Source organism: Danio rerio, chromosome 1 (genome assembly GCF_052040795.2).
Source record: "Danio rerio strain M-AB ecotype USA chromosome 1, GRCz13ab, whole genome shotgun sequence".
Taxonomy (NCBI): domain Eukaryota; kingdom Metazoa; phylum Chordata; class Actinopteri; order Cypriniformes; family Danionidae; genus Danio; species Danio rerio.
The window spans coordinates 9,590,423-9,613,791 of record NC_141021.1 but is presented as its reverse complement, the minus strand read 5'-3'; the positions used below and the strand labels follow the sequence as shown (position 1 = coordinate 9,613,791).

At 36.1% G+C, this 23,369-nt stretch overlaps 1 protein-coding gene and 1 long non-coding RNA gene across 6 annotated transcripts in view; one reads left to right on the top strand and one right to left on the bottom strand.

Annotated features, from left to right (window-relative positions):
- The window catches only part of cacna1hb (calcium voltage-gated channel subunit alpha1 Hb), a 184,317-nt gene that overhangs the window by 63,065 nt on the left and 97,883 nt on the right, over positions 1-23,369 (top strand). For all 4 annotated transcript variants that reach the window (XR_015476168.1, XM_087236664.1, XM_087236665.1 and 1 more), the window contains exon 3: positions 20,556-20,673. Coding sequence is in view for 3 of the 4 variants with exons in the window: in XM_087236664.1 (XP_087092790.1) it covers positions 20,581-20,673 (93 nt within the window). In the remaining variant the exon portion in view is untranslated. The remainder of the gene's footprint in view (positions 1-20,555; positions 20,674-23,369) is intronic.
- On the bottom strand, positions 3,427-6,883 carry LOC141375511 (uncharacterized). Of its 2 annotated transcripts, none has more exons than XR_015476181.1 (6): positions 6,569-6,883; positions 6,179-6,322; positions 5,351-5,467; positions 5,216-5,257; positions 4,764-4,894; positions 3,427-4,424 (listed from the first exon to the last, which is right to left on the bottom strand). It is a non-coding gene; the product is annotated as an uncharacterized LOC141375511 (long non-coding RNA). The 2 variants fall into 2 exon arrangements; XR_015476180.1 differs by having other exon boundaries at positions 4,808-4,894; positions 6,569-6,705.

Here is a 23,369-nt window from a genome sequence, read left to right as displayed (position 1 = left end):
GCTTCATATAAGCGGGAGCGGTCGGGTTCGGGCTAAAACCTGGCAGGTGCGGGCGGGAGTGGGATTCAAAATTTAATCCCGTGCAGATCTCTAGAGCAGGCTCGAATGGCACTAGCTAGAGAAATTTGAGATCCCAAGCTGGACTGGCCAAGCTTCTCCGTCCAGGTGATGCCATGTAATTTGCGACAAACACGGAAAGTTGATGTGACGCTCTCCACATGTAGCAAAACTATAGAGTGAAGCAGAAGGCAAAATGGAAAAATGTAAGTTTGTGTACTTCTGGTTGGAGAAAGACGAGTTTAAACAATGGTTGAAGCCTGTTGTTGAAATTAACCACGACAACTGTTTATTATGTTAAAGGTTTGATACTGATCAGAACTTGAAGTGGCGATTAGGTCTTAAATTATTTTGAGAAGGTCTTTAAAAAGTCTTAAAAAGATGTTGAAATTACCTTTAGGATTCCTGCATATACCCTAATAATGCATGGATGAAGGCTTCCTTATGGGAAAAAATGATTTAAAAAAATTACACAATGCCTTTAAAAAAGTGAGCAAACACTAATGCATTCTATTATAGTTTACTGACCTTTGCAGTTACAAGAATGAAGAAGAATTGATTCTGGAAATCTACACTTCATGCAATAAAAGGCATCTCAAATGTTCAAATCATGATAAAGCTAAACTTTTCCCAACTAAGGTCGATTCAGTTCAGCATAATCCACTGGAGCCCTGTAAAAGGGGAAGGCACTATTGCTGTAATTCATAAATAATGAGGGTGGTCCACGCTTGTTCTTTCACGGTCTGTAGCTACAGTATGAGGCAACAGAGGACATCACATGCAATTCCACAGCCTCAAACTGAAATAAAGAAACAAACGAGTCATTTTAATGCATGCTGAATTCAAAGCTAATGCAAACATACTTCAAAAGGTTCGCAGATACTTTATTGTTCACGAGCGCTCAATGAATTTCTTTTCCTTTGAGCTGTGAAAATGTTTTTGTCGTGACACAAACACCTCTGCGTTATTTGTTTGAAAGAATCATACAATAGATGCATAACAACACTTCTGCTTAGTTGCTCTAATTATTCGAGTCAAGTAATTAATCCCGCTCACTATTGTCGTTCCCATCAGCATTTCATTTAGATGCATGATTTTTTGTGTGTGTGTGTGTGTGTGTGTGTGTGTGTGATCTTTTTCTTTGTGAAAGTCTTTTCTGTTTTTCATGCATCTGCCAGTTCTAAGATTTTGGAACTTTCTGGATTTTCATACAGTCCAACACAACACACTCAAATACAGTAGGTCTAGGGGATGGCAAAAATGCAATCTCCACAATTATTTCTATATTGAACAATAACGATGTGAAGTTTAATATTAAACAAATTTCGAGAGGAGCACATGCTCATGATTGACCCAGCTGGCCCACATTACCTAATCACGATCCTCCAATCAAAGGATCCCAAGTCGTATCCCCAGTATCGGCCAGTCAGTCAGTCAATTGACAGCGGCCTCTGTTGGATTTACGCGAGAACAGCAGGCGCGAATGGCTCTCGAGAGAAAAATTTGAGATCTCAAAAAGCAAAAACATCGGCCTTTAGTGGATTTATGCGAGAACAGCAGACGCGAATGGCACTCGAGAGAGAAATTTGAGATCTCAAAAAGCAAAAACATCAGCCTTTAGTGGATTTACGCGAGAACAGCAGGCGCGAATGGCACTCGAGAGAGAAATTTGAGATCTCAAAAAGCATACACAGTGGCCTCTGGTGGATTTGGGAAAACAAAAACTGCAAAAAAAAAAAAAAAACACCTCCTGGAATGTATTTCGCGATCTCCAGAAACATATATAGGGGTACGTTTAAATAATTGAACCATGGGTTAAAAAATCTTTTCTTGTCATCTCAACTTTCAGCAGTCAAACTGACTAAAAATATTAAGTTAATCTTAAAACAATTCGTTGAAACACAATAAACATATTAAAATAAGTTAAAGTAACTCAAAAACTATTGTTGTAACTTTTTCTTATTATTTTTTTGCAGTGTACTTGAAATAAATAATTTAAAGTCAACTTTTGAGTGTTTCGTTTAGTACAGGTTGTCAAGTTGTGTCTGCAGATTTCAACGATCTTCAATTTGTTCTTTTTTCATAAATGTCCAAACATTAACTTTGTTTTGTTCAATATCCTAAAAGTTTTTTACATGGGCATATTTTCATATTTAATTTGCCTGGTTTTGTGTACATTTTTGGTGTACATACTGAAATATATCTCTGTCAAAACGTTTTGCTCTAATTTCAACAAAATAAACAAAACTTTTCCCACTGTTTCCCAGTGATGGGTTGCAGCTGGAAGGGCATCCGCTGCGTAAAACATATGCTGGATAAGTTGGCGGTTCATTCCGCTGTGGCGACCCCTGATTAATAAAGGGACTAAGTTGAAAAAAAAAATGAATGAATATTTTTAATTCTTAATGTGATCAATGTGCTGTGTAATAACTATTAGTTGTTTTTTTTACCCTGTTAACCTACAGTGGCTTTTAGCATGGCAGCTAGTTCAGAGGTTCTTTATCACAATTCATAAGCACGTGTATGTGTGTGTCCGCGTGTCCTATGGGAGCCAAACTGCTCTTTCCCACGAAGTTCCAGTGGGAGGTTCCCATGGTAACACGAGAATCGGAAGCTACCGTAATTGGTGTCTTTTTTCCAGTCTCTGTTTTGTCTGGCTCTTGATCTCCGTCGCTTTATCTATCTTTTCCTCTGTCTCTCTTTCTCTCTCTGTGTGTGTGTCTCTTTCTCTCCTTTGTGTCTGTCCGTTCTTCATCTAGCGGCCTTTCTGTTCGCCTGCCTTTTAAATAGCAACTTATTCCACACACTTATATTGATTTAACACTTAAACTGATATTTACATCCCCAGGAAAGGCTGTAATTCTGCTAGGAATCACGCTGGGCTGAGATCCCGCTTGTACTCACTAATGTGAACATGTACTCTGTATGATGCATTATACCACAGGTAATGCCCTGGAAATTGCATTACATCGCTTTGGTAACCACAAATCATATCAATGGTCGGCTGATCATACTGTAAAAATTAAAATATCACTGATGTGATTGATAATGGGTACAGTTAGCACATTCATAACATCTAACCAGATAATTCATAACTAAACACACTGTTAGACATTTCAAAGGGTTTTTACAGTAACTTACTGGCAACACTGTTGCCAGTAAGTTACTGTATTTTAGATTTACAGTATACAACTGTAAATCCGTTTACAGCATGTTACCGTAGTGTCTGAAAATGGTTAACTACTGTAAAAACCTAAGTTAACAGTTAGCTACTGTAAACCTTTTAATTTTGTCCTAAATATTTTATAATATAATTTTATTAATATTATTTTAATACTATAGACCTAAAAAAGACACAATTACAAAATATTAACAAAATAAACACTCTTTATTTAAAACATTGGAGATGCTTAACCCAAGCTTAAAAATGTGTAAAAACATTACATTTCAATCATTCAAAATATTTTATTTTAAGAAAAAAAACATTGAAAATGACAAAGCACATTAACATACATGTACAAAACTAATTTAAGTGTCTGACCTGCATATTGTTGAGAAAAAAAAAACTCCAATTGTACTAAGTACTACTGACATTAAACCAGACACAATTACAAAATATTCCATTCTTTAAAACATTAATAATGCTTAAAGCATTTAAGGAAAATGTGTGAAAATTACATTAAGCAATAAAATCAACACATTAAAAATAAATCAATCACACAAAGCACTAGAACATACATGTACAATAAAAATTTAAACTTCTGAATTGCATATTGTTGGAAAAATAAATATTTGTAACTATTAGCCGACTCAGAAACAACCCAACTTTAAAATATTACTAGTTCTGGTGTCAAATGCTCAACAAGGTCTGAATTCACATGTTCAAATGCAATTCATCTTTATTTCTATTGCACTTTTACAATGTAGATCAATGATGTCAAAGCAGCTTAACATAGAAGTTCTTGTAAATTGAAGCTGCTTCAGTCCAGTTTTCAGAATTGAAGCAGTAAATGTCACTGCTGAAAGTCCAAACACTGAAGAGCAAATCCACCGATCCACCAATCGTAGCCAAGCGATCCAGTGGCGACAGTGGCATGGAACAAACTTCACCAACTGACAAAAGTGTAGAATAAAATCCCTTGAGAGATACCAGGCTCAGTTGGGCACGACCAGTTCTCCTCTAGCCAAACTTGTGCAAGGCCGCAGTCTAGGCACCGGAGGCTTGAAAGTTCACCAGCGGGTGGTCAGGCTGGCCCATTGGATCAATGCGGAAACTCATTGAACACGTGTGTCTTTTAGGATTCACTCCTCCATGACCACCACAGCATCTGGTCAGGATTTGGCCCAGTCCCGGATTATGAAGAACTCTGGATAAGGAGAAACAGACTAACATAAGCATAGAAGAAGCTTGTTTAAAAAAAATAAATCATATACTGGTTAATTATTTTGAAGCATGGCAGCTAGGTTGGGCTAGTTTTCAGCTGGTACTGAGCAACTGGCTCCTGCTCATAACCTGCTCACTACCATGTTTAAAAGATAACTAACCAGAATGTCCTGTTTATTTTTTTCCTAACAAGGTTTTACAAAAACATTGTAGCATTTGTGATGGGTTGATTCACTGCAGGACAGATTAGACTATTTGTTTTATGTATTCCTAATAAACTAAAACTGACTGAATACTGATACAACTATTGAGAGTGTCTCACCTAATCCAAGTTCTCAGTTAGCTGGTGAAAGAAGGATAACTCACTGTTGTTCATGGTTGTCATTCTCTTCACTACTTCTCCTGCTATCTTCTGGCTCACTCTGGTTGTTGCTGTGCATTTTGTTTCATCCTCTGGAATTATTTATACAAAAATTTGTATTATTTTATTTATTACAAAATATTTAGGCAACATGAAATGGGGAAAAAGACATTTAATACATAGACAAATGCATGTATCCCAATACTAATTATTGTATTTTGAAATGTCTGACCCATGACAGACCTCAATCTGATCAAAAATATTATAAACAAAGATGAAAAAAACCCTACTAAATAGTTTAATAAAAAAGGGAAAAAGATTTTTTTTATTTAGCTAGCAACTAAACATGTGACACATTTGGTATTAAAAGTAACGTTACTATATTGAGAAACAAATAGATGTACAGTACTTACTGTTGTATGAGGTCCAGTTTGCACAGGCAGGCTCCCAGTATTCTATATTGAGACCACAAAAAAGCCAAAAATACAGATAAGAATACCATGCTACAATCCACAACCTCCACACAACTTTTTTTTTTATTTGTTTACCTTGGTTGCTTACTGGTCTTGCTTATTTTTTAAGCATAAGGCTGTGCTGATCAAGATGTTCCTCCGAAATGCTGTTTGTTTCTTCAGACAAAACCTGCTGCTGTGCCAGTGCCATATCTAAACAGAAAAAATATATAATGGTAACAATTATGTTAAACCAAATGTCAAGAGTTGTGATAAAAAATAATTAGCAAACAATAAATAGCAAAAATGTGGTTATTAGCATAATGCATAGAGGTAAAATTGGTTTTATATTAGCAGATTCAGACTTCCCCCTTAATAATTTAATTTCATAAAAGTATTATTTGCAAACTCTAAATAGCGAAATCATTTTAGCAGCTAATGACTATCAAAGTACAACATGCTCACGGTCAAATAAACAGTGTTAATGTTGATTTCAAGTCATACTGGCATGCTAATTCTGATCGAATATTCAAAGTAACATGGTAAACAGTATAGAGTCTTCTAAATGAACGAATGTGCGAATATAAAACCAACTTTACCTCTATGCATATTGTATAGATTTACGTTAACGTTCTTATAGGTTACGTCGCGATGTTAATTTCTCAAGCTAACGTTATAAGTTACTCTAAACCAGAGAAAAATAAGTTCACAACGTCTAATATATATAGTATTAATCAATATAAGTTAAACGTTGCACGTTAAAATGAGTTTGAGTCCAATTCAGTATAAACTTAGCTCAGTTTAGCTAACAGTTAACATTACCATTTTAAGATCGCTTCAGCCAATGTTGCTGAGCAAACAAATGCTAATAGAGGTGCTCAAATCAATGTCGAGTGTTGTCAGCACAGACAGACGCGCTTTTACCTGGATTATTTGTTGGTCTTTCATTCATATTCTTCTGGGGGAAAACACTCTCTGCCGGACCGTTGTCTCGTTCTAAGTGTCCTCCAAAACTGTCTGCATACCTCTGGTTCCCTCCTAAACCAAAACCCGCTGCAACACCGGTTCCTATGTAAATAAATAAAAAGATATGACGAGAACAATGGCTAATAGTCATAAACAGTCTTATTTAAAGTAATAGTAGTGTATAATGTAATAAATTAAATAAAGGTAACATCTTAATAGATGATATATTTCTCAAATGGGCGAAATAACGCCAAGCCAGAGAAAATAATAATAGCCAACTTTATACTTTACTTTGTTCTATTCTCGTCCACAAAACATTCTGTAAAATGAAACACTGCCTCAGCTTACCAGAGTAAAGTTTGTTAAATCCAGTATGTTCTTCAGGCACACTAATAAATTGTCCTCCAGAATTGCTCCAGGGTCCTCAGGCAAAATGTGGTGCAGAGTAGTCGAATCGCCGCAAGGTGGCGTTGAAGCAGTTGTGGAAAATACAGTATAATACACGAATTTTTACAAATACAGTACATCGTTGTATATGTTGTTCGACGTCACACTAAATTCCCATAATGCAACGGTAAATACAGTTATTTACCGTAAAAGGAATTTGCAGTATTACACTGGGTGAAATACAGTAAATAACTGTGTAATTTACAGAAATGTCTAACAGTGCAGATAAACAGTGTAAGTGTTGTCAGTAATCTATAAGTTGATCTTATAAAGATTTATTCCTCCATCCATCCATCAGTGATTTGTACTGTTTGTTCATTCTGCCGTTCTACCTGTCTATCCATCCGTCCATTGATTGTTCATTTGTTTATTTTATAATTTGTTCATTCTATCATTTTATTTGTCTGTCTATCCATCTATCAATTTTTCTATCTATAGTTTATTTGTTCTATCTATCTATCTATCTATCTATCTATCTATCTATCTATCTATCTATCTATCTATCTATCTATCTATCTATCTATCTATCTATCTATCTATCTATCTATCCTGACTTCCATCCATCCATCGATTCACCCATCTGTCCGTCTGTCTGTCTGTCTGTCTGTCTGTCTGTCTGTCTGTCTGTCTGTCTATCTATCTATCTATCTATCCTGACTTACATCCATCCATCTATTTATCCATCCATCCATCCATCCATCCATCCATCCATCCATCCATCCATCCATCCATCCATCCATCCATCCATCCATCCATCCATCCATCCATCCATCCATCTATCTATCTATCTATCTATCTATCTATCTATCTATCTATCTATCTATCTATCTATCTATCTATCTATCTATCTGTCTGTCTGTCTGTCTGTCTGTCTGTCTGTCTGTATGTATGTCTGTCTGTCTGTCTGTCTGTCTATCTATCTATCCTCACTTCCATCATCCATCTATTCATCCATCTATTCATCCATCTATTCATCCATCCATCCATCCATCCATCCATCCATCCATCCATCCATCCATCCATCCATCCATCCATCCATCCATCCATCCATCCATCCATCTATCTATCTATCTATCTATCTATCTATCTATCTATCTATCTATCTATCTATCTATCTATCTATCTATCTATCTATCCTGACATCCATCCATCCATCTATTCACCCATCCATCTATTCACCCATCTGTCCGTCCGTCCGTCCGTCTGCCTGTCTGTCTGTCTGTCTGTCTGTCTGTCTGTCTATCTATCTATCTATCCTGACTTCATCTATTCATCCATCCATCCATCCATCCATCCATCCATCCATCCATCCATCCATCCATCCATCCATCCATCCATCCATCCATCTATCTATCTATCTATCTATCTATCTATCTATCTATCTATCTATCTATCTATCTATCTATCTATCTATCTATCTATCTATCTATCTATCTATCTATCTATCCTCACTTCCATCATCCATCTATTCATCCATCTTTTCATCCATCCATCCATCCTGATATCCATCCATACGTCCATCCATCCATCCATCCATCCATCCATCCATCCATCCATCCATCCATCTATCTATCTATCCTCACTTCCATCATCCATCTATTCATCCATCTTTTCATCCATCCATCCATCCTGATATCCATCCATACGTCCATCCATCCATCCATCCATCCATCCATCCATCCATCCATCCATCCATCCATCCATCTATATATCTATTTATCTATCTATCTATCTATCTATCTATCTATCTATCTATCTATCTATCTATCTATCTATCCTCACTTCCATCATCCATCTTTTCATCCATCCATCCATCCTAATATCCATCCATACCCATCCATCCATCCATCTATTGTTCGTTTTGTCCATTCATCCATCCATTGTTTGTTTTCCTATCATTTCATTAATCAGTCTATCGCATAGTTTATTTCTTTATTCATTGGTGTCAATCCATTTAATATTCATGATTATGTCTTGCTTTTCCTTGTATATCCTCTTGTTTTTGCCTTCAGATTGTTGTCCTACCCAGGCACGAAATGACCTTTTAAATATGTTGACTTGAAGTGAGTGAAACCCACTGAGCCCTCGCTTTTTTCAGCTGTCTTTTTCTTCACTTCACATCAAAAGCCCCCAAACCGTTACTAAGCAACCATAGAAACAGTTGCGTATAATGGTTTGTTGGAGTAATCAGGATAATGAGCAAATGCAGTGTGTGTATACAGTACAGTACGTGCGTTTTGTTTATGTTTGCATTCAGATGCACCTCATGAAACTATAAAAACAAGCTCGCCGCATGAACTCGCATAAACCCCATCAAGCCACATGGAGGGATTACACACTGTCCGCACACGCACAAGTACTAGTTTTCTCAGAATCGACTTTCCTAGACTTGTCAATAAATAATGGTGTATGCCAGATCTGTTTCCATTTAGCTGGATTCATATACACTAGTAGAGTTCAAAAGTTTGAGATCAGTACATTTTTAAAAGAAATCAGTAGTCACCAAGACTCATTTGCTTGATCAAACATACAGTAAACACACAGGTAACATTGGTAAATATATTTTCTATTGGAGTAGATTTAAAATTTTAATTCATTTCTGCATGTGATGCCAAGCTGAGTTTTCAGAATTCTTACTCCAGTCTTCAATGAGAGTGTTTACATGCACAAAATAAGTGGAGATTACTTCAGAATCTAGCTTTTATGGGTTTATATGCAAATAAATAAACCGGCTATGCAGAAAATTGCATTTACATGAAATTCTAAGGCTTGCTTTATTAAAGGAAGTGATGCCACAGCCCAAACATCAGCTTCAGTGTGTCAAAAATGTAATCACTTGTTTACAATACCTGCGAATACATAACCTTTTTTGTTTTGATGGTTCTGTATCAACTGCATAAGTTGTGTTTAATAAAGGTGTAATAGGTTTTTGTCTTTTATTGTGACATTTATTCATCAGGTATTGTAACCAAAATCCAACGTCTGATAGATGTCATAGTGGGAACGTCCACATTACGCCAAGCTGTAACATCATCGGACGTTGATATTTGGTTGATTTTAGGCTGTGGGTTGGACACTGACGACAGTCCGATGTTGAGTTCTGAAGTCAACCCAATTTTCAATTCCAAACACAATGCAACATCCCAAAGACTTTGGGGTACAATGTCAATCTTACGTCATGATTACGTCTTGTGCCTGCTGGGTAGAAGTGCCCTGTATTTCTATCATAAGATAGAACATTAAAGTAATCCCTTCCTCTGAACAGAAGGTCTTGATAGCTGTAATGTTTTCTACTTTTTCCCCCTTGTGTGACCTATACAATACCATCCATGCACATTTTGACATGCGCACATAAATAAACTGATAAAACACTGATAAAGGCGTTTACAAACAACTTAAAATTGGGTTATTGGGAAAAACAAACAAACAAAAAAGTCATTTTTTGAACTTTAATCGTTAAAAGGTAACGTGTTTACTTAACACACATCCGCCTATAAAGCAGAATTGTTTTGTTATTTGTTTAAATTTATTTTAAGTAACTGCATATTACTGCATTTTTTACATTCTTTCATAATTCATTGATAAACAGAATAACCAAAACAACAGCATTTATTTGAATTACAAATCCTTTGTAACTTTCTAAATGTTTTTACTGTCACTTTACTAAAACTATAGGATTTAATCGTCTTCTTTGCTAAAATTTTCAAACTTGGTTCTCTTTTTTTTACTAAACTGTATATTATATTCAAAGTTTGGCGTTCGTTCATTTTGTTTAGTAACTATAGGTGGCCATAGATAATTTTTTTTAAATCTAGATGAATCTTGGAACTAATCTAGATAAATCTAAATGGCTTATTTGAATTCCGCCGAAGGCATTCAGAATATGTGTGCTATCCTAATAATTACTAAATATAAGTCTTTGAGAACGGGTTTCTCCTGTTTCCAAAATGCTTCACAAACTGCTTGAGAAACTGTCCTATTATGATAATGAAAATAAATAATGTTCAATGAGATGCACTTGTGATTACTAACTGTTTACTCAGTTAAACATGAATTTTGAACTGTAGGCCTACATAAGCTCCAAACAGCGATTTTTGATTACCTTAATCCGACTAAAGTCATGACTGAACTAAACAGAAATGGAATTAAGACATGTGGAGTATGCAGATATTAGTGGCATTATTGAAGTAATCAGCAATCAAACTATTACCAACATGTAGGACTTTTGGCCGTATTTTCTGACAAGATCCACACACGCAGCTGTCAGTAAAGGACCGCACACACACACACACACACACACACTCACACACACACATCGTGAAATGCATTGCAAAGTTTTTTCTTTTCATTTGGTGTGCGTTATTTCGTTCCATAACACTCTCACCAGTCCTTACTCCTTGTTTATGTCTAATACCCCAGTTTGTCACGGGGGCATGAATGAAATGTTCATGAGTAAATGTGAAACTGCTGAACTGCAGTTAATATCATTCAAAATTACAGGAAACTCCTATATTAAAGTGCTTCAAGTAAACACCCTAATTATATTATTGTCTATTAAGGCAAATAACTAGATTACTGATGTACATGTAAACGTAGTCAGTAATGTCTTCGAAGTAAGTGAAAGATCCAGAAGGGCATCCTACTGATTTGATTCAGACAGGGTCGTTGCGTCTATAGAGACGATCTAGGCTGCAGAATAGTGAGGGCGGCTTCTGCGTACCCCCTGGTCCTCACTTTCATCCGCAAACTCATCACTTTCTTTTTCACTTTCGGATTGAGGGCGGCGTGGTTGCCGTTCGCCTAGAGCACTAGTTCAGCTTGCTTCAGCCCTGGATTCAGAAGGGCACTTTTTTGTCAGACGGCTCACCGGTCAGGTATACATCTGCGCTAAAATATCAAGGTGAAAGTCTTGCGTAGAATAGACCCAGCTCCTAACCCAACTTTGAGAATAGATTAACGGAGATATTTTTTATTGCGCGTTAAGATTCTCGCGTTAATGCAGCACGTTAATGCCGATTAATGCCTATTTGTAACACTGGCTCTTTTTTTGAAGTAACACTTAAATATAAAAGCTATATATATATATATATATATATATATATATATATATATATATATATATATATATATATATATATATATATATATATTAAATATATATTTTAAAGTTTAAGTGTTTACTGTAAATTTAAATGCATCATTGTTAAATAAAAACAATGCATTCCCCATATAGTCCTTTAAATGATAGTCTATACTGTATTTCATATGTTGTTGATGATACACTGAACAATCTACAAGCTTGTTTTTATGATCAGTAGCTGGTACAAAACAGTTTTTTTTTTTTTATCTACTAACGATTAAGGTCTTGGTCGACTTGTTTGATTTATGCTATAAACAGCTACTAGCAACAAATCAAATGCCATATTCCAAATACCAGCTTGACCTTAAACTGGTTTGACCAGTTTTTTCCAACAGGGAGTTGCATGAAAAATTCTGAGCTCTATTGTAAAACATTTGTGCTATAGAAGTCCTGGAGGAGCGAGTCTTTGACCATATTGCCAGAAACCAAATCATTGTGTTTTTCCAGCACATTAGACCCTGGAGATCTCAAGAAATCTCATATCTGTGTTTTCAACCATTTATACACTGACGCCTTCAGCTCTATTATATGAAGAAGTCGAGGAGTACACGATGTTGAATTTTGCTAATACGATGTGAGGGTGACTTGCTAATTTTCAGATGCGTGATGACAGCGTACTCCAGGCTTTCATTTGGCATTTTGAGGCTTTGTGCTGAAGCATATCTCTGTGTTTGTATGTGTCAGTGTTATTTTAGGCAAGGCACGACAGGTGAATATAGTAGAAAAACAGATATCAACATAGTTTACAGTTGATTAAGCACATTAACATACTGTAATATATAAGATAGTGTATATATTTGTCTTACAAGCAGTTTGATCTGCTGTTTTGCTATGCAGAGATTTTTTTATCACTCCTTAAATTAGAAAATATGCTCATCATCTGGAAAGAAATTGCATGAATGTTGCATAAACCAAGTTAAAAATTATATAAACAAACCTCTCAGAGTAAATGGGAATAAAAGTGTTGTGTACTATAAGTTTTACTTAAATAGAGTTTGCAGTATGTGACCAAAGTTGTAACGCGTTTCACAATTGACTTTTATATGAAACAATTGCCTGTCTTTCCTAAAGTTTTATTTATATGCATATGATATTAATTCATTTTTTTAAATAATTTTATTGTATTAATCAAAACTTATATATATATATTTTAGTTAAAGTAATCAAATTGAGAAATTGCTTAATTTATTTTTTATGAAAAATAATTCAATAAAATAAAATTGTGTGTATGTGTATATTATTTTAGCTTAATTTAAGTTTAGGTAAATATCTATTTTTCAAATCAATTATCTTATGCTAAGTTTTATTATTATCTAGGCTTATTTTAATTACGTGTCAGTGCAACATTTTTCATCATCTAACATCCAACATTATTCTTCATCTACTTATTGTTATATTTTATTTCAGTGAAGTGCAATATGTTTTATTTCCTTAAGGCTTTTTCACATTTATTTTATTTCATTTGATACATATTTATGCATTATTTTATTAATTGTAAACTTTTCTTAACACCCTTTTTATAAAGAGCAGCTAACATTTTTTTATCTACTTCTAATATGTGTATTTCATTTTATTTTATGTTTAAAATATTTACATTTTATTTCAGCTTTCAGTTTCTGGAGATTGCTGTGTACATTCTTTCAGATCTTTAATTTCTCTTGCGAGTACCATTCGTGCCTGCTGTTCTTCGTGTTTCCACCAGAGGCCACTGTCTACTGACTGACTGACTGACTGACTGACCAATCGACTGACCCACCATTCTCCTTCCCTAAACCCAACCAATAGTGTTTCAAAAAGCACTGATTGACCAGCACCCACCTACTTACCCAAACCCAACCGACAGTGTTTTCAAAAGCAATCCAGGAAAAAAAAAAACATCGTAGCAGTCTGATTTTTACCACATTTTCAGATCTTGCCACACTCTCACCTTTGACTTACTTGTTTATTTTGTTTTACCTGCTTTCTGGAATCGTTCTTAACCAGACTCGAACCCCATCATTGCAGTCAACTCCACTTTGTGTCTCAAGTCTGGCGACGTACATGGAAAGCCACAGGACAAACTGATAACAGTGGCTTACTCTGGCTACATAATTTCTCTCTAGAAATCTATATAGGGCTACTTTTCAGAATGAACCTATGTTGCGTATTTAAAATGAGCTGAATCAACACAATTCTTAATTTTTATTTTTTATTTTTGGGGGGGGGGGGTACAACTTAATTATTTTATGTTCAATCCACTACAATTTTGTAAAAACAATTAAGTTAACTTAATGAGTTTGTGTTTGGACAACATGAAAGAGAATAGTATGAAACCCAGTATTTTTAAAGTGTACATAATTTAAAGAGATAGTTCTCCCGAAAATGAAAACATCTTTTGACTTTCATCCGTCAACAGAACACAAAATAACGCTACACTACAAGTAAGTTGCAAAACAAAACAGGACCTCCCTGACTCTCATAAAAAATATCTAATTCTCAGAAAATGAACTTTCCCTCTTCTGTTTCCTTTCACCATCAGCATTATCTTCAGCAGAAGTGGCATCAATGTGACCACAACAATCTTGCGGATGAGAGACGAGAGCTGGGATTGTCTGTATGCATTAGGCTGGGGTTTGGGATGAATGTTTGATGAGGGAAATGTTGCATGTCCCAGTTCTAGCGAGAGGGAAATCGTCTGGAATTCCAGAAGGCTTTCTCTGAGACCGAGACCTGAGAAAACAGCAGATGAGATGCAAATGCATACTGTATATATACTGTAGTGTTTAGGCTTTAGAAGCAAGTTTATTGGCACCTATTGTGCAAAATCCACTTTTATTTGAGGTTTGGTTTTTAAATCCCTATTAAACTAAAACAGTCTAGGCATGCTGTTTTAATTGTCTGAGCAATGTCCTCACTTATTAGTTGTTTTGGATAAAAGTTTCTGCTAAATGAATAAATGTAAAACGTAACTATGATGTCACATTTTTAGGCTCTTGACCAGGCCCGGATTGGCTAATCGGGAGGACCGGGAGAATTCCTGGTGGGCCAGTCCGGTTTTTTTACTCAAGGGCTGGTGTCTCTAGCTGCTTGCACTCTCAGCAGTCACACTTTTTTCGTTTACTTATTTATTTGGCCATAGCCTCACTCTTTTTATTCATTATTTTGCCTCAGCTCTGCTCTTTTTATTTATTTTCTCGCAGCCCTGTGAGCAAAATGCAGCCTGCAGGTTAATTATGATGTAACTATCATTCGACCCCAAACAGCGGCACCTTAGTGAATATAAGAATTGGAATAATTAATATTAATGAATATTACATCTGCTCAATAAAAATCAAATAATTCACTACATTATTAAATCTGACATAACTTGATCAGTGGTTAAAAGACTATTGCATAACAGCGTCATATGTGGTCCAGTGGTCAGCACGTTGCATTACGACGCTGCTGACCTGTGTTTGAACCTCACCTGAGTAATAGTTAATATATATATATATATATATATATATATATATATATATATATATATATATATTTATTTATTTATTTATTTATTTATATATATATATTTTTTTTTTTTTTTTCATTTTGATTGTTAAGACATATAATACTGTTAGGGTTGTTAAACATTTGAAGTTCTAAATCAGCTGTTTTCTTGAAAAAGTCGTGATAGTGTCATTACAAACTGAATTGGAAATTACGTTATTTTAATATAGACAGTCGTGAATTGAGGTGGGCCGGTCTAAGGCTTGAAACTCCAGGGCTGAAAAAGAGTCCCACTCCGGCCCTGCTCACGACCAATGACTGACAGTTCTGCAATATTGTAGCTGCATTGAGTTGTGTTTGTAATGTATCTGCTCTGAACTTGAGCAGCTATATCGAAAACAATTGATGCCTCTACACTAAAGCCATGGTCACCACATGTTTTTCCCCATTGTCTTTAGTTTCTAGACATGGAAATGCATCAGACAATCACTTGTTTTATCAGTGTCGCATTATCTTGATTAATGGCACCCCTTTTCACAGTATCATCCAACAGAATTTTGCTTGCTTAAACTTTGTCACCGCGTGACTGTGGCGTTAACCATCAGTCTCGCACATTCACTGTTTTTGTAGTTTTTGCTTGCTTTTTGTAGTTGTGTGCACAAATCTGTACTTCAGATTTTAACTGTAAATAACAGACAACCCAGGTAACTTTGGTATGCTCATTTAAACATACTTGATTTAGAACACACTTTTTTTTCGTGTGACTTATGGATGCAAATTAGGATGCAGCAAATGTCTTTAAGGGTAATTTGGAGAGTTACATTTTCAACATTAAAATGTCACGGTACAAAGACCAAGTTCCCTTAATGAATTTAAAAGTGTCAATAAATTCATGAACACAAATACAAAAACTGGTAAAGGCTGTAATGACAATTATTTTACATTACAGGTATGCAGAGACTATTAACCTTATTCTAAAATGCGGAAGTGCGCCTGTTTTTGCGATTGTCTTAGAACTTCCGATTCAGTCGCCTATGGGAGAAATTCCTAGGAATAATAAACGGCAGAAAATGGCCAAACTACTTGCTCAACAAACAAATGTTTGCATGACTACACAGACCAAGTAGCATAATATAATAAGAAAATATTAAATTGCAACATCAAGCAGCGTAACGAGCAGTTGTTAACGTCAAAAAATGAATGGAAGTGAATGTGACCGGAAGTCGCGAGACAAAAAGATTCAAATGGCAGCGCCCGCTCGTCAGCTGAGAATAAGGTGAATAGCTGCGTCCGAAACCGCCTACTACTCAGTAGGTGCTGCTTTTGAATTTAAACATACTACTCAGCCGTTAGAAAAGGACGGTCTATACAGTATGAATTACTGAATGGAATTAAACGTACTACATCCGCCATTTTGTCATAGTCACGTGACCTACCTGCGTCAGTTGCGTCGCTTTACTCTCATTCATGAATTCGCTCGCGGGGCATCATGGGATAGCGCAGCATGCATGGGATGCGCACTCCAGAATCTCGCCGGAAGTAGCAAGTCAACCGGGTACTTCTCGCATAATGATTTTCGAATTCTATGAATTCGGACATACTACTCAGCTCGCATATTGATTTTAGCGTACTATATAGTATGGAAGTATGCGCAGCATATGTGTATAGACCAGGGGTGTCCAAACACAGTTCTGGAGGGCCGATGTCCTGCATATTTTAGTTCCCAAGTAACCAAGGCCTTTCTGGGTATACTAGAAACTTCCAGGGAGGTGTGTTGAAGGAAGTTGCAGATAAACCGTAGAATAACAACAATAAAATAATAATAATAATAATATAGATTACATTTCTATAGTGCTTTTCTGGGTGCTCAAAGAGGGTTACACATGTTTGGGAGAATCTCCTCATCCACCACCAGTCTTCAAAGGTGGCATTTAAAGCTAATTGTAGACGATTAACAGAAAAAAATATCTAAAGAATAGAGTTGTTTTTTCTTATAACTATTGTAAGATATAAATTCCGAATTGCAAAAATAAAGTCAGAATTTTAAATGTTAAATCAAATTAATCTTTTATAAACTATTTAATTCTTAGCCGTTAATAACTTTCTCTGAAACCATTATTCTTGAGCATCCTAAATGTTTACAAACTGGTAATTCTCCTATAGACTACATCCACTTCTGAAGACAGGGCAGGAATATGCAGCTCGTTTGCATTTAAAGGACACCTTTTTATGCAAAAACACAGTTGTGTGGCAACAGTCTGTGAATATATCCAGCTTCTAATGGTACAAATTGATTCATTTTATTTCTTTATAATCACACTTGATAAATACAGTCTGCAGATACACTGACTGACAGTATCGCTTTATAGGTGCCATCAAAGGGGGAAAAGCCCAGCCAATTAGTGACAATCTCTCTCTCTCATTAGCATACAAAGTTAGTCTTGTTTTTGAATCTGCCACTATGCTGACACATAGGCATTTGTAGCTCCGCCTTCCATTGAAAAGAGCACAATTTGAATTTAAAGTGACAGTCACCAAAATTGCACAATTAGGATCAAAGCCCAAAAGGGGCAGTTTCAAAGAGATTTCACAAACACTCTCTAGAGACATCAGAGACTTATTTTACATCTTGTAAAAAGGGGCATTATAGGTCTCCTTTAAAGTGATACACACACAAACAACCCTTTTTAACAAAAAATCCCCATTTGACCATGTTATGACAGATGATTTTTGGGGTATTTTGGGCTGACACATTGTGTATACTCAAGAACAGTACTACATGTAAAAAGTGGCTTAATAGATGATCTTTAAATCCTGATTGGCTGGTAAATGAGGTGTGGTGGAAATGAGGATAACAGCAGGATTTACAGTGGTGATTGAGATGGTGTGTTGCTCAAGCTCTTTATGATTAATGAGGTATGGTGTTTGGTCTGAATGCTGTGCCTGTGGGGCTGACTTAGCGGCAGGTACTGTACTGTATGTGTGGGGATCACTGCGCTGTAATCTGAAAAGTCTAATGCAGTTTTTTAATTACACCCATATGAAAACACAGTAGCCTTATTGCATTTTATTATATGTATTATGATCACAAACAGGAGCTGAGCGTATTAAAGGAAGGCTTTATTAAAACAGGCATTATGGATGGCTTTTAATGTGATTTGAATTCTATTATTTTAGCCTTCTTGAGAACAAAATCAATTATTTATCTACAAATGTCCTACATTATTCATGCTTAGCTCCATCTATTTCACCACTTGATTTTTCTAAGCTCTGTGTTAAAAAAGCGATTCTTTTCTATCCTGTTGTTGATGGCGAAATATAGCAGTAAGAGCATACAGTGCAGTGGAGTAAGTGTTAAGAAGCAAGTTGTCCAAGCATGAAGTTCATATACTGAAATTATATGATTTTCTTCTGCTTTTCTAAGCTATATTTTGTTCTGTTTTATGTTCTCAACTGTACACTATGTTTAAAAAATATAGGAGCCATTTTTCTTTAAAGATTAAAGGATTTTTTTTAAAGATTTTTTTTAATTTTTTTTAAAGGATTTTTTGTAACCCCGGTGTCCTGGCCAAAGTCCCTCTATCGGCCCTTACGATCATGGCCTCCCAATCATCCCCTTCCACCGAATTGGCTCGATCACTGTCTCTCCACTCCACCTATAGCTGGTGTGTGGTGAGCGCACTGGCGCCGTTGTCCTGTGGCTGCCGTCGCATCATCCAAGTGGATGCTGCACACTGGTGGTAGTGTGGAGAGACCCCCCTCATGATTGTGAAGCCCTTTGGGTGTATGGCCATACACAATAAATGCGCTATATAAATACACATTACATTACATTACAAATAGCACTTTAATTTAGATTTACACCTAATACAGCTTAGGTCTCATTACACTGTAATGTCTTTCGGATGAGATGTTAAACCAAAGTCCCATGGCATTTCTCGTAAAGAGTGGAGGTGTAACCCCCTATTGGCCCTGATCGTGGCCTTCCAATCATCCCCATCCACTGAATTGACTCTCACTCTCTCTCCACTCCACCAATAGCTGGTGTTTGGTTAGCGCAATGGCGCCGTTGTCCTGTGGCTGCCGTTGCATAATCCAAATGGATGCCGCACACTTGTGGTGATGCAGAGAGACCCCCATCATGATTGTTAAGCGCTTTGGCCATACATGATAGATGTGATATATAAATATACATTCCTTACTTACTAAGTAAAAAGTAATTTAAACTTGAAAAAAAAAGTTTAAAAAAAGTTAAAAAGTGAGCAACCCCATTGCCTGAAAAGTGAAGTTGACTTTACTTAGTGAGTAAACTCATCCAGTGGTGTAGTAAGTGGGGGGAAAAGTGGGCAGAGTGCATAGGGCCCTGGCATTTTAGGGGCAGTGACGAGATCGCTTACATCCCATACCCTCCCCGCCCACTCTTCACTAACGTTACTATTTCTACCCCAAACCCCCACAAACCACACACTTTTAAGATCGCTACTGTCACCAAAGACTACCAACCTCCCGCTCTTCACTTACTAAATCGCAAATGTCATCACTGCGAACTCCTTCTCCACGAGAGTGAAAGTTAATTATGAGTAGGCCTCATCTCTCATTCTCGCGCTGCACATGCTCTGTATAACTGTTTTTTTGCTAGTGAAGTGTTCAGTTTTTCCACTTACAAAGTCCGTCATGTAAATAGCAAATGCGCGTATGGCGTGACGCAACTGGCTCTTAAAGGGAATGGGAGATGAGACTCTGATTGATTTATTCTCAAAACACACCTATAACTCATTAAGAAAATTAACTCAACCCTTTTAGACCATGCGCTACGGCGCAAATCAGATTTTTTTCATCCTTAAATTAGCAAAAGTGGATTCTGACACGCCCTTATTGCTTTTGCACCCTGTGCTTTGCACTTTGCACATGGATCGTCAAAATAGAACCCTATGCCTAAGGAAAATTATTGAGTGAAAGTGAAACGAAAGACAGCTGACTTTTTACACTGAACTTTCAAACAAACAAAGAAGCTGGAGAACTGTTTTCAGCTTTGATACTTTAAAATAAATATTTGTTGAGCTGCAAATCAACATAGCAGAATGATTTCTGAAGGATCATGCTGACATTCGAGACCAGAGTGGTAACCGATACATTACATGAACAAATGACAGTACATTACAATAAATGGAAGCACTTTATAGCAATAATATTTCTCCTCATACTTTATATGTAGTCCTTCTTTATACAGCCTTGGTGAGTGTTTGCTTGTGTTTTGTGATTTGTGAGTATTGTCCTTAACTGGAGCTCTACATGGTTTGAGCGGGTCAGCATGCTGGTGATTCTGCTCAACTGCGTCACACTCGGCATGTTTCAGCCCTGCCAAGACCTGGAGTGCCACACGGACCGCTGCAGCATCCTGCAGGTAACACACACACACACACACACACACACACATACACAAATTGCAAATTGTGGGGACATTCCTTAGGATTCAAATGTTTTTATACTGTACAAACTGTTTTCTATTGAACACCCCCCCCCCCCCCCCCAATCTCATTGAATCTCGATTCTGTAGGATTTATTTGCCTTTTGAATAAAATGGGCTCATGGGCAATGTCCTCATGAGTCAACTTTTCTTTGTTATACCTACATCTGTTAATGAACAGTGTCTGTATTTTGTGCTTCTCAAGTGTTTTCCGATTATTTAGGGTTGAGAATTGCATTATGGGAGCTTGATCTCTGCTCTGTCGTCTTTTCATGTTGAAAATTCAACTCTACAGTTTAACAAAGTGACTTATTGACATGTTAGTAGGTTGAATTAGTTTCATATATAAAAACCTAGAGGAATAAGTCTGTAAAATAACAGATAATGTACTTTTGATTTTTGTAAGGTTTTTGTAGCGTAATATACGACACCCATCCAGACAATATATCACTTTACACTATTAAAATGTTAATAAAAGTCACTTTTTTAAACTTTTCAAGGTTAAAAATTATTAAAAGCATAAATAAATGGGGGAAAGTAATCAAAACATGAATGACAAAATACAGAAAACTGCTAATTTAAGGTTATTTTTACTGTGTATGTCATACCCATGTTATTATACACATTTGTGTCTTGATATGTCACGAAAACATGCACAGAACCACATTTTTAAAATACACTGATTTTTGTGATTCTAATTTTTCATGCTGTTGTGATTGGCTTAGGGGCAAAAAGTTGTGTATTTTATTGAATGCATGTGTGTGTGTTATATGCATGTGTGTTCGTGTAAACATAAATAAATACAATGGCTTAAAGAAATAGACATTTAAGACATATTTAAAATGTTGAGGTGAATAAACAAAATAAAATATTAAACACATGGGGTTTGTAAAAAGCAAACAAAAGACATTTTTAAACTGCATTACAATGAAGTGATGACATTTTTGTTGGCCAGTCTGAAAGTTTACATCACCCCTGTTATCCTGGGGAAAAAAAAAACTAAACAAAAAAACAATGACTTTTCCATTGGCTTAGAAATTAGATATTTTCCCTAAATCACACAGCCCTATTCTAACGCCTAAATTCCAATAGTCAAAAGTACAAAATGCACTATGAAATTCAATGTTAAAATATGCAAATTCATCCAGTAATAAAACAAGTCTTAATTAGTTAATGAAAAATCATTGTAATTAATTATTCAAAAATAGACTGTTTCCAAATCTCCAGTAAATGATGTTGTTTGTTTGCGTGTCTAATCAGAGTAATGAAAAATAAGAGAAATAAAAAAATAATAAATAAAATAAATAAATAAAACAGATAATCATAATTCTCAATCATACAGTTCTAACTACAGCCACAAAAGCATTTATCCTCATCCCAGACAGACGTCAGTGAACTGTGATGTGATTGACAGCCATAAGCAAAACCATGAACATCAGCTGCAGACTCTGAAAAATACACTTCTTTAATCTCTCCACATCAACTTCACAAATAACCTGTGGATTCTGCATAATAACAGGAATATTACTCGCAGCATGCATTTGCTGTATGACAGAAATTGTCTAGAAAAGTGCTTTCGAAGGCAGGGAATTTTGGGCTCAAGCTTTGCTTTAGATGAGATCAATTAAGAGAGAAATCCTGTGGTTAGTCTGCTAGGACATCTGTGTGAACCCGAGGCAACTGACATCTAATATCCCTAATGATCACTCTGGGACCACTTAACTCAAAGTAAGTGATAAAAAAAAAATTGCCTCCGAAAAGTAAGATCATTAATTTGCATATGCCACTTGCATTTAAATTTTGTTAGATGGTTTAATATCGATCTATAAAAATATCTGTAATGTTTCCTTCGGCTTAGTGCCTTATATATCAGGGGTCACCACATCGAAATGAACCACCAAACTATTCTTTTATGCACGGATGCCCTTCCAGTCACAACCCATTACTGGGAAACACCAATACACACTCACATTCACACACACACACACACACTCCGGCCCATTTAGTTCATCCAATATACCTATAGTGGATGTTTTTGGACTGTGTGGAAAACTGGAACACCCAGAGGAAACCCATGCGAACATAGGAAGAGCATGCAAACTGCACACAGAAGTGCCAATTGGCCCAGCTAGGACTTGAGTATCCAGCGGAGTATCATAACTTATTATAACCTTAATATATGAAATAAAGAGTAATAAATTACTGAATAAAAACTGAATAAATTCAGATTTACACATTTACTCAAGTAAATAAACAGAATTAATAATGGCCTAAAAATCTGCGGAATTCTGCGTGCGCAGATTCCGTGCGGGCTTAGTCATGCGGCAAGTTTTTGCAGTTTGCTGTATTGGAAAGTTCAAGCTTGGTAACTCTGACCTGCAAAATCACATCATATAATTGCGTGAGATCAATCGAGGATCAAAACATGACCTCTTTGGACAGAAATTAAAAATGTGGACATCATCCACATAATCCACATAATCATCTTGTTTAATCCTGACGCTTTTCGCAGCTCCGTACAACAGAATTTCGCATGCTCAAACTCTAGTGTGACTGCAGCATAACACTGTTATTTATGTCCCACTGCTAATAGCCATGCCTTATATTTCACTTCCATATTAGAGTTTTCAGTG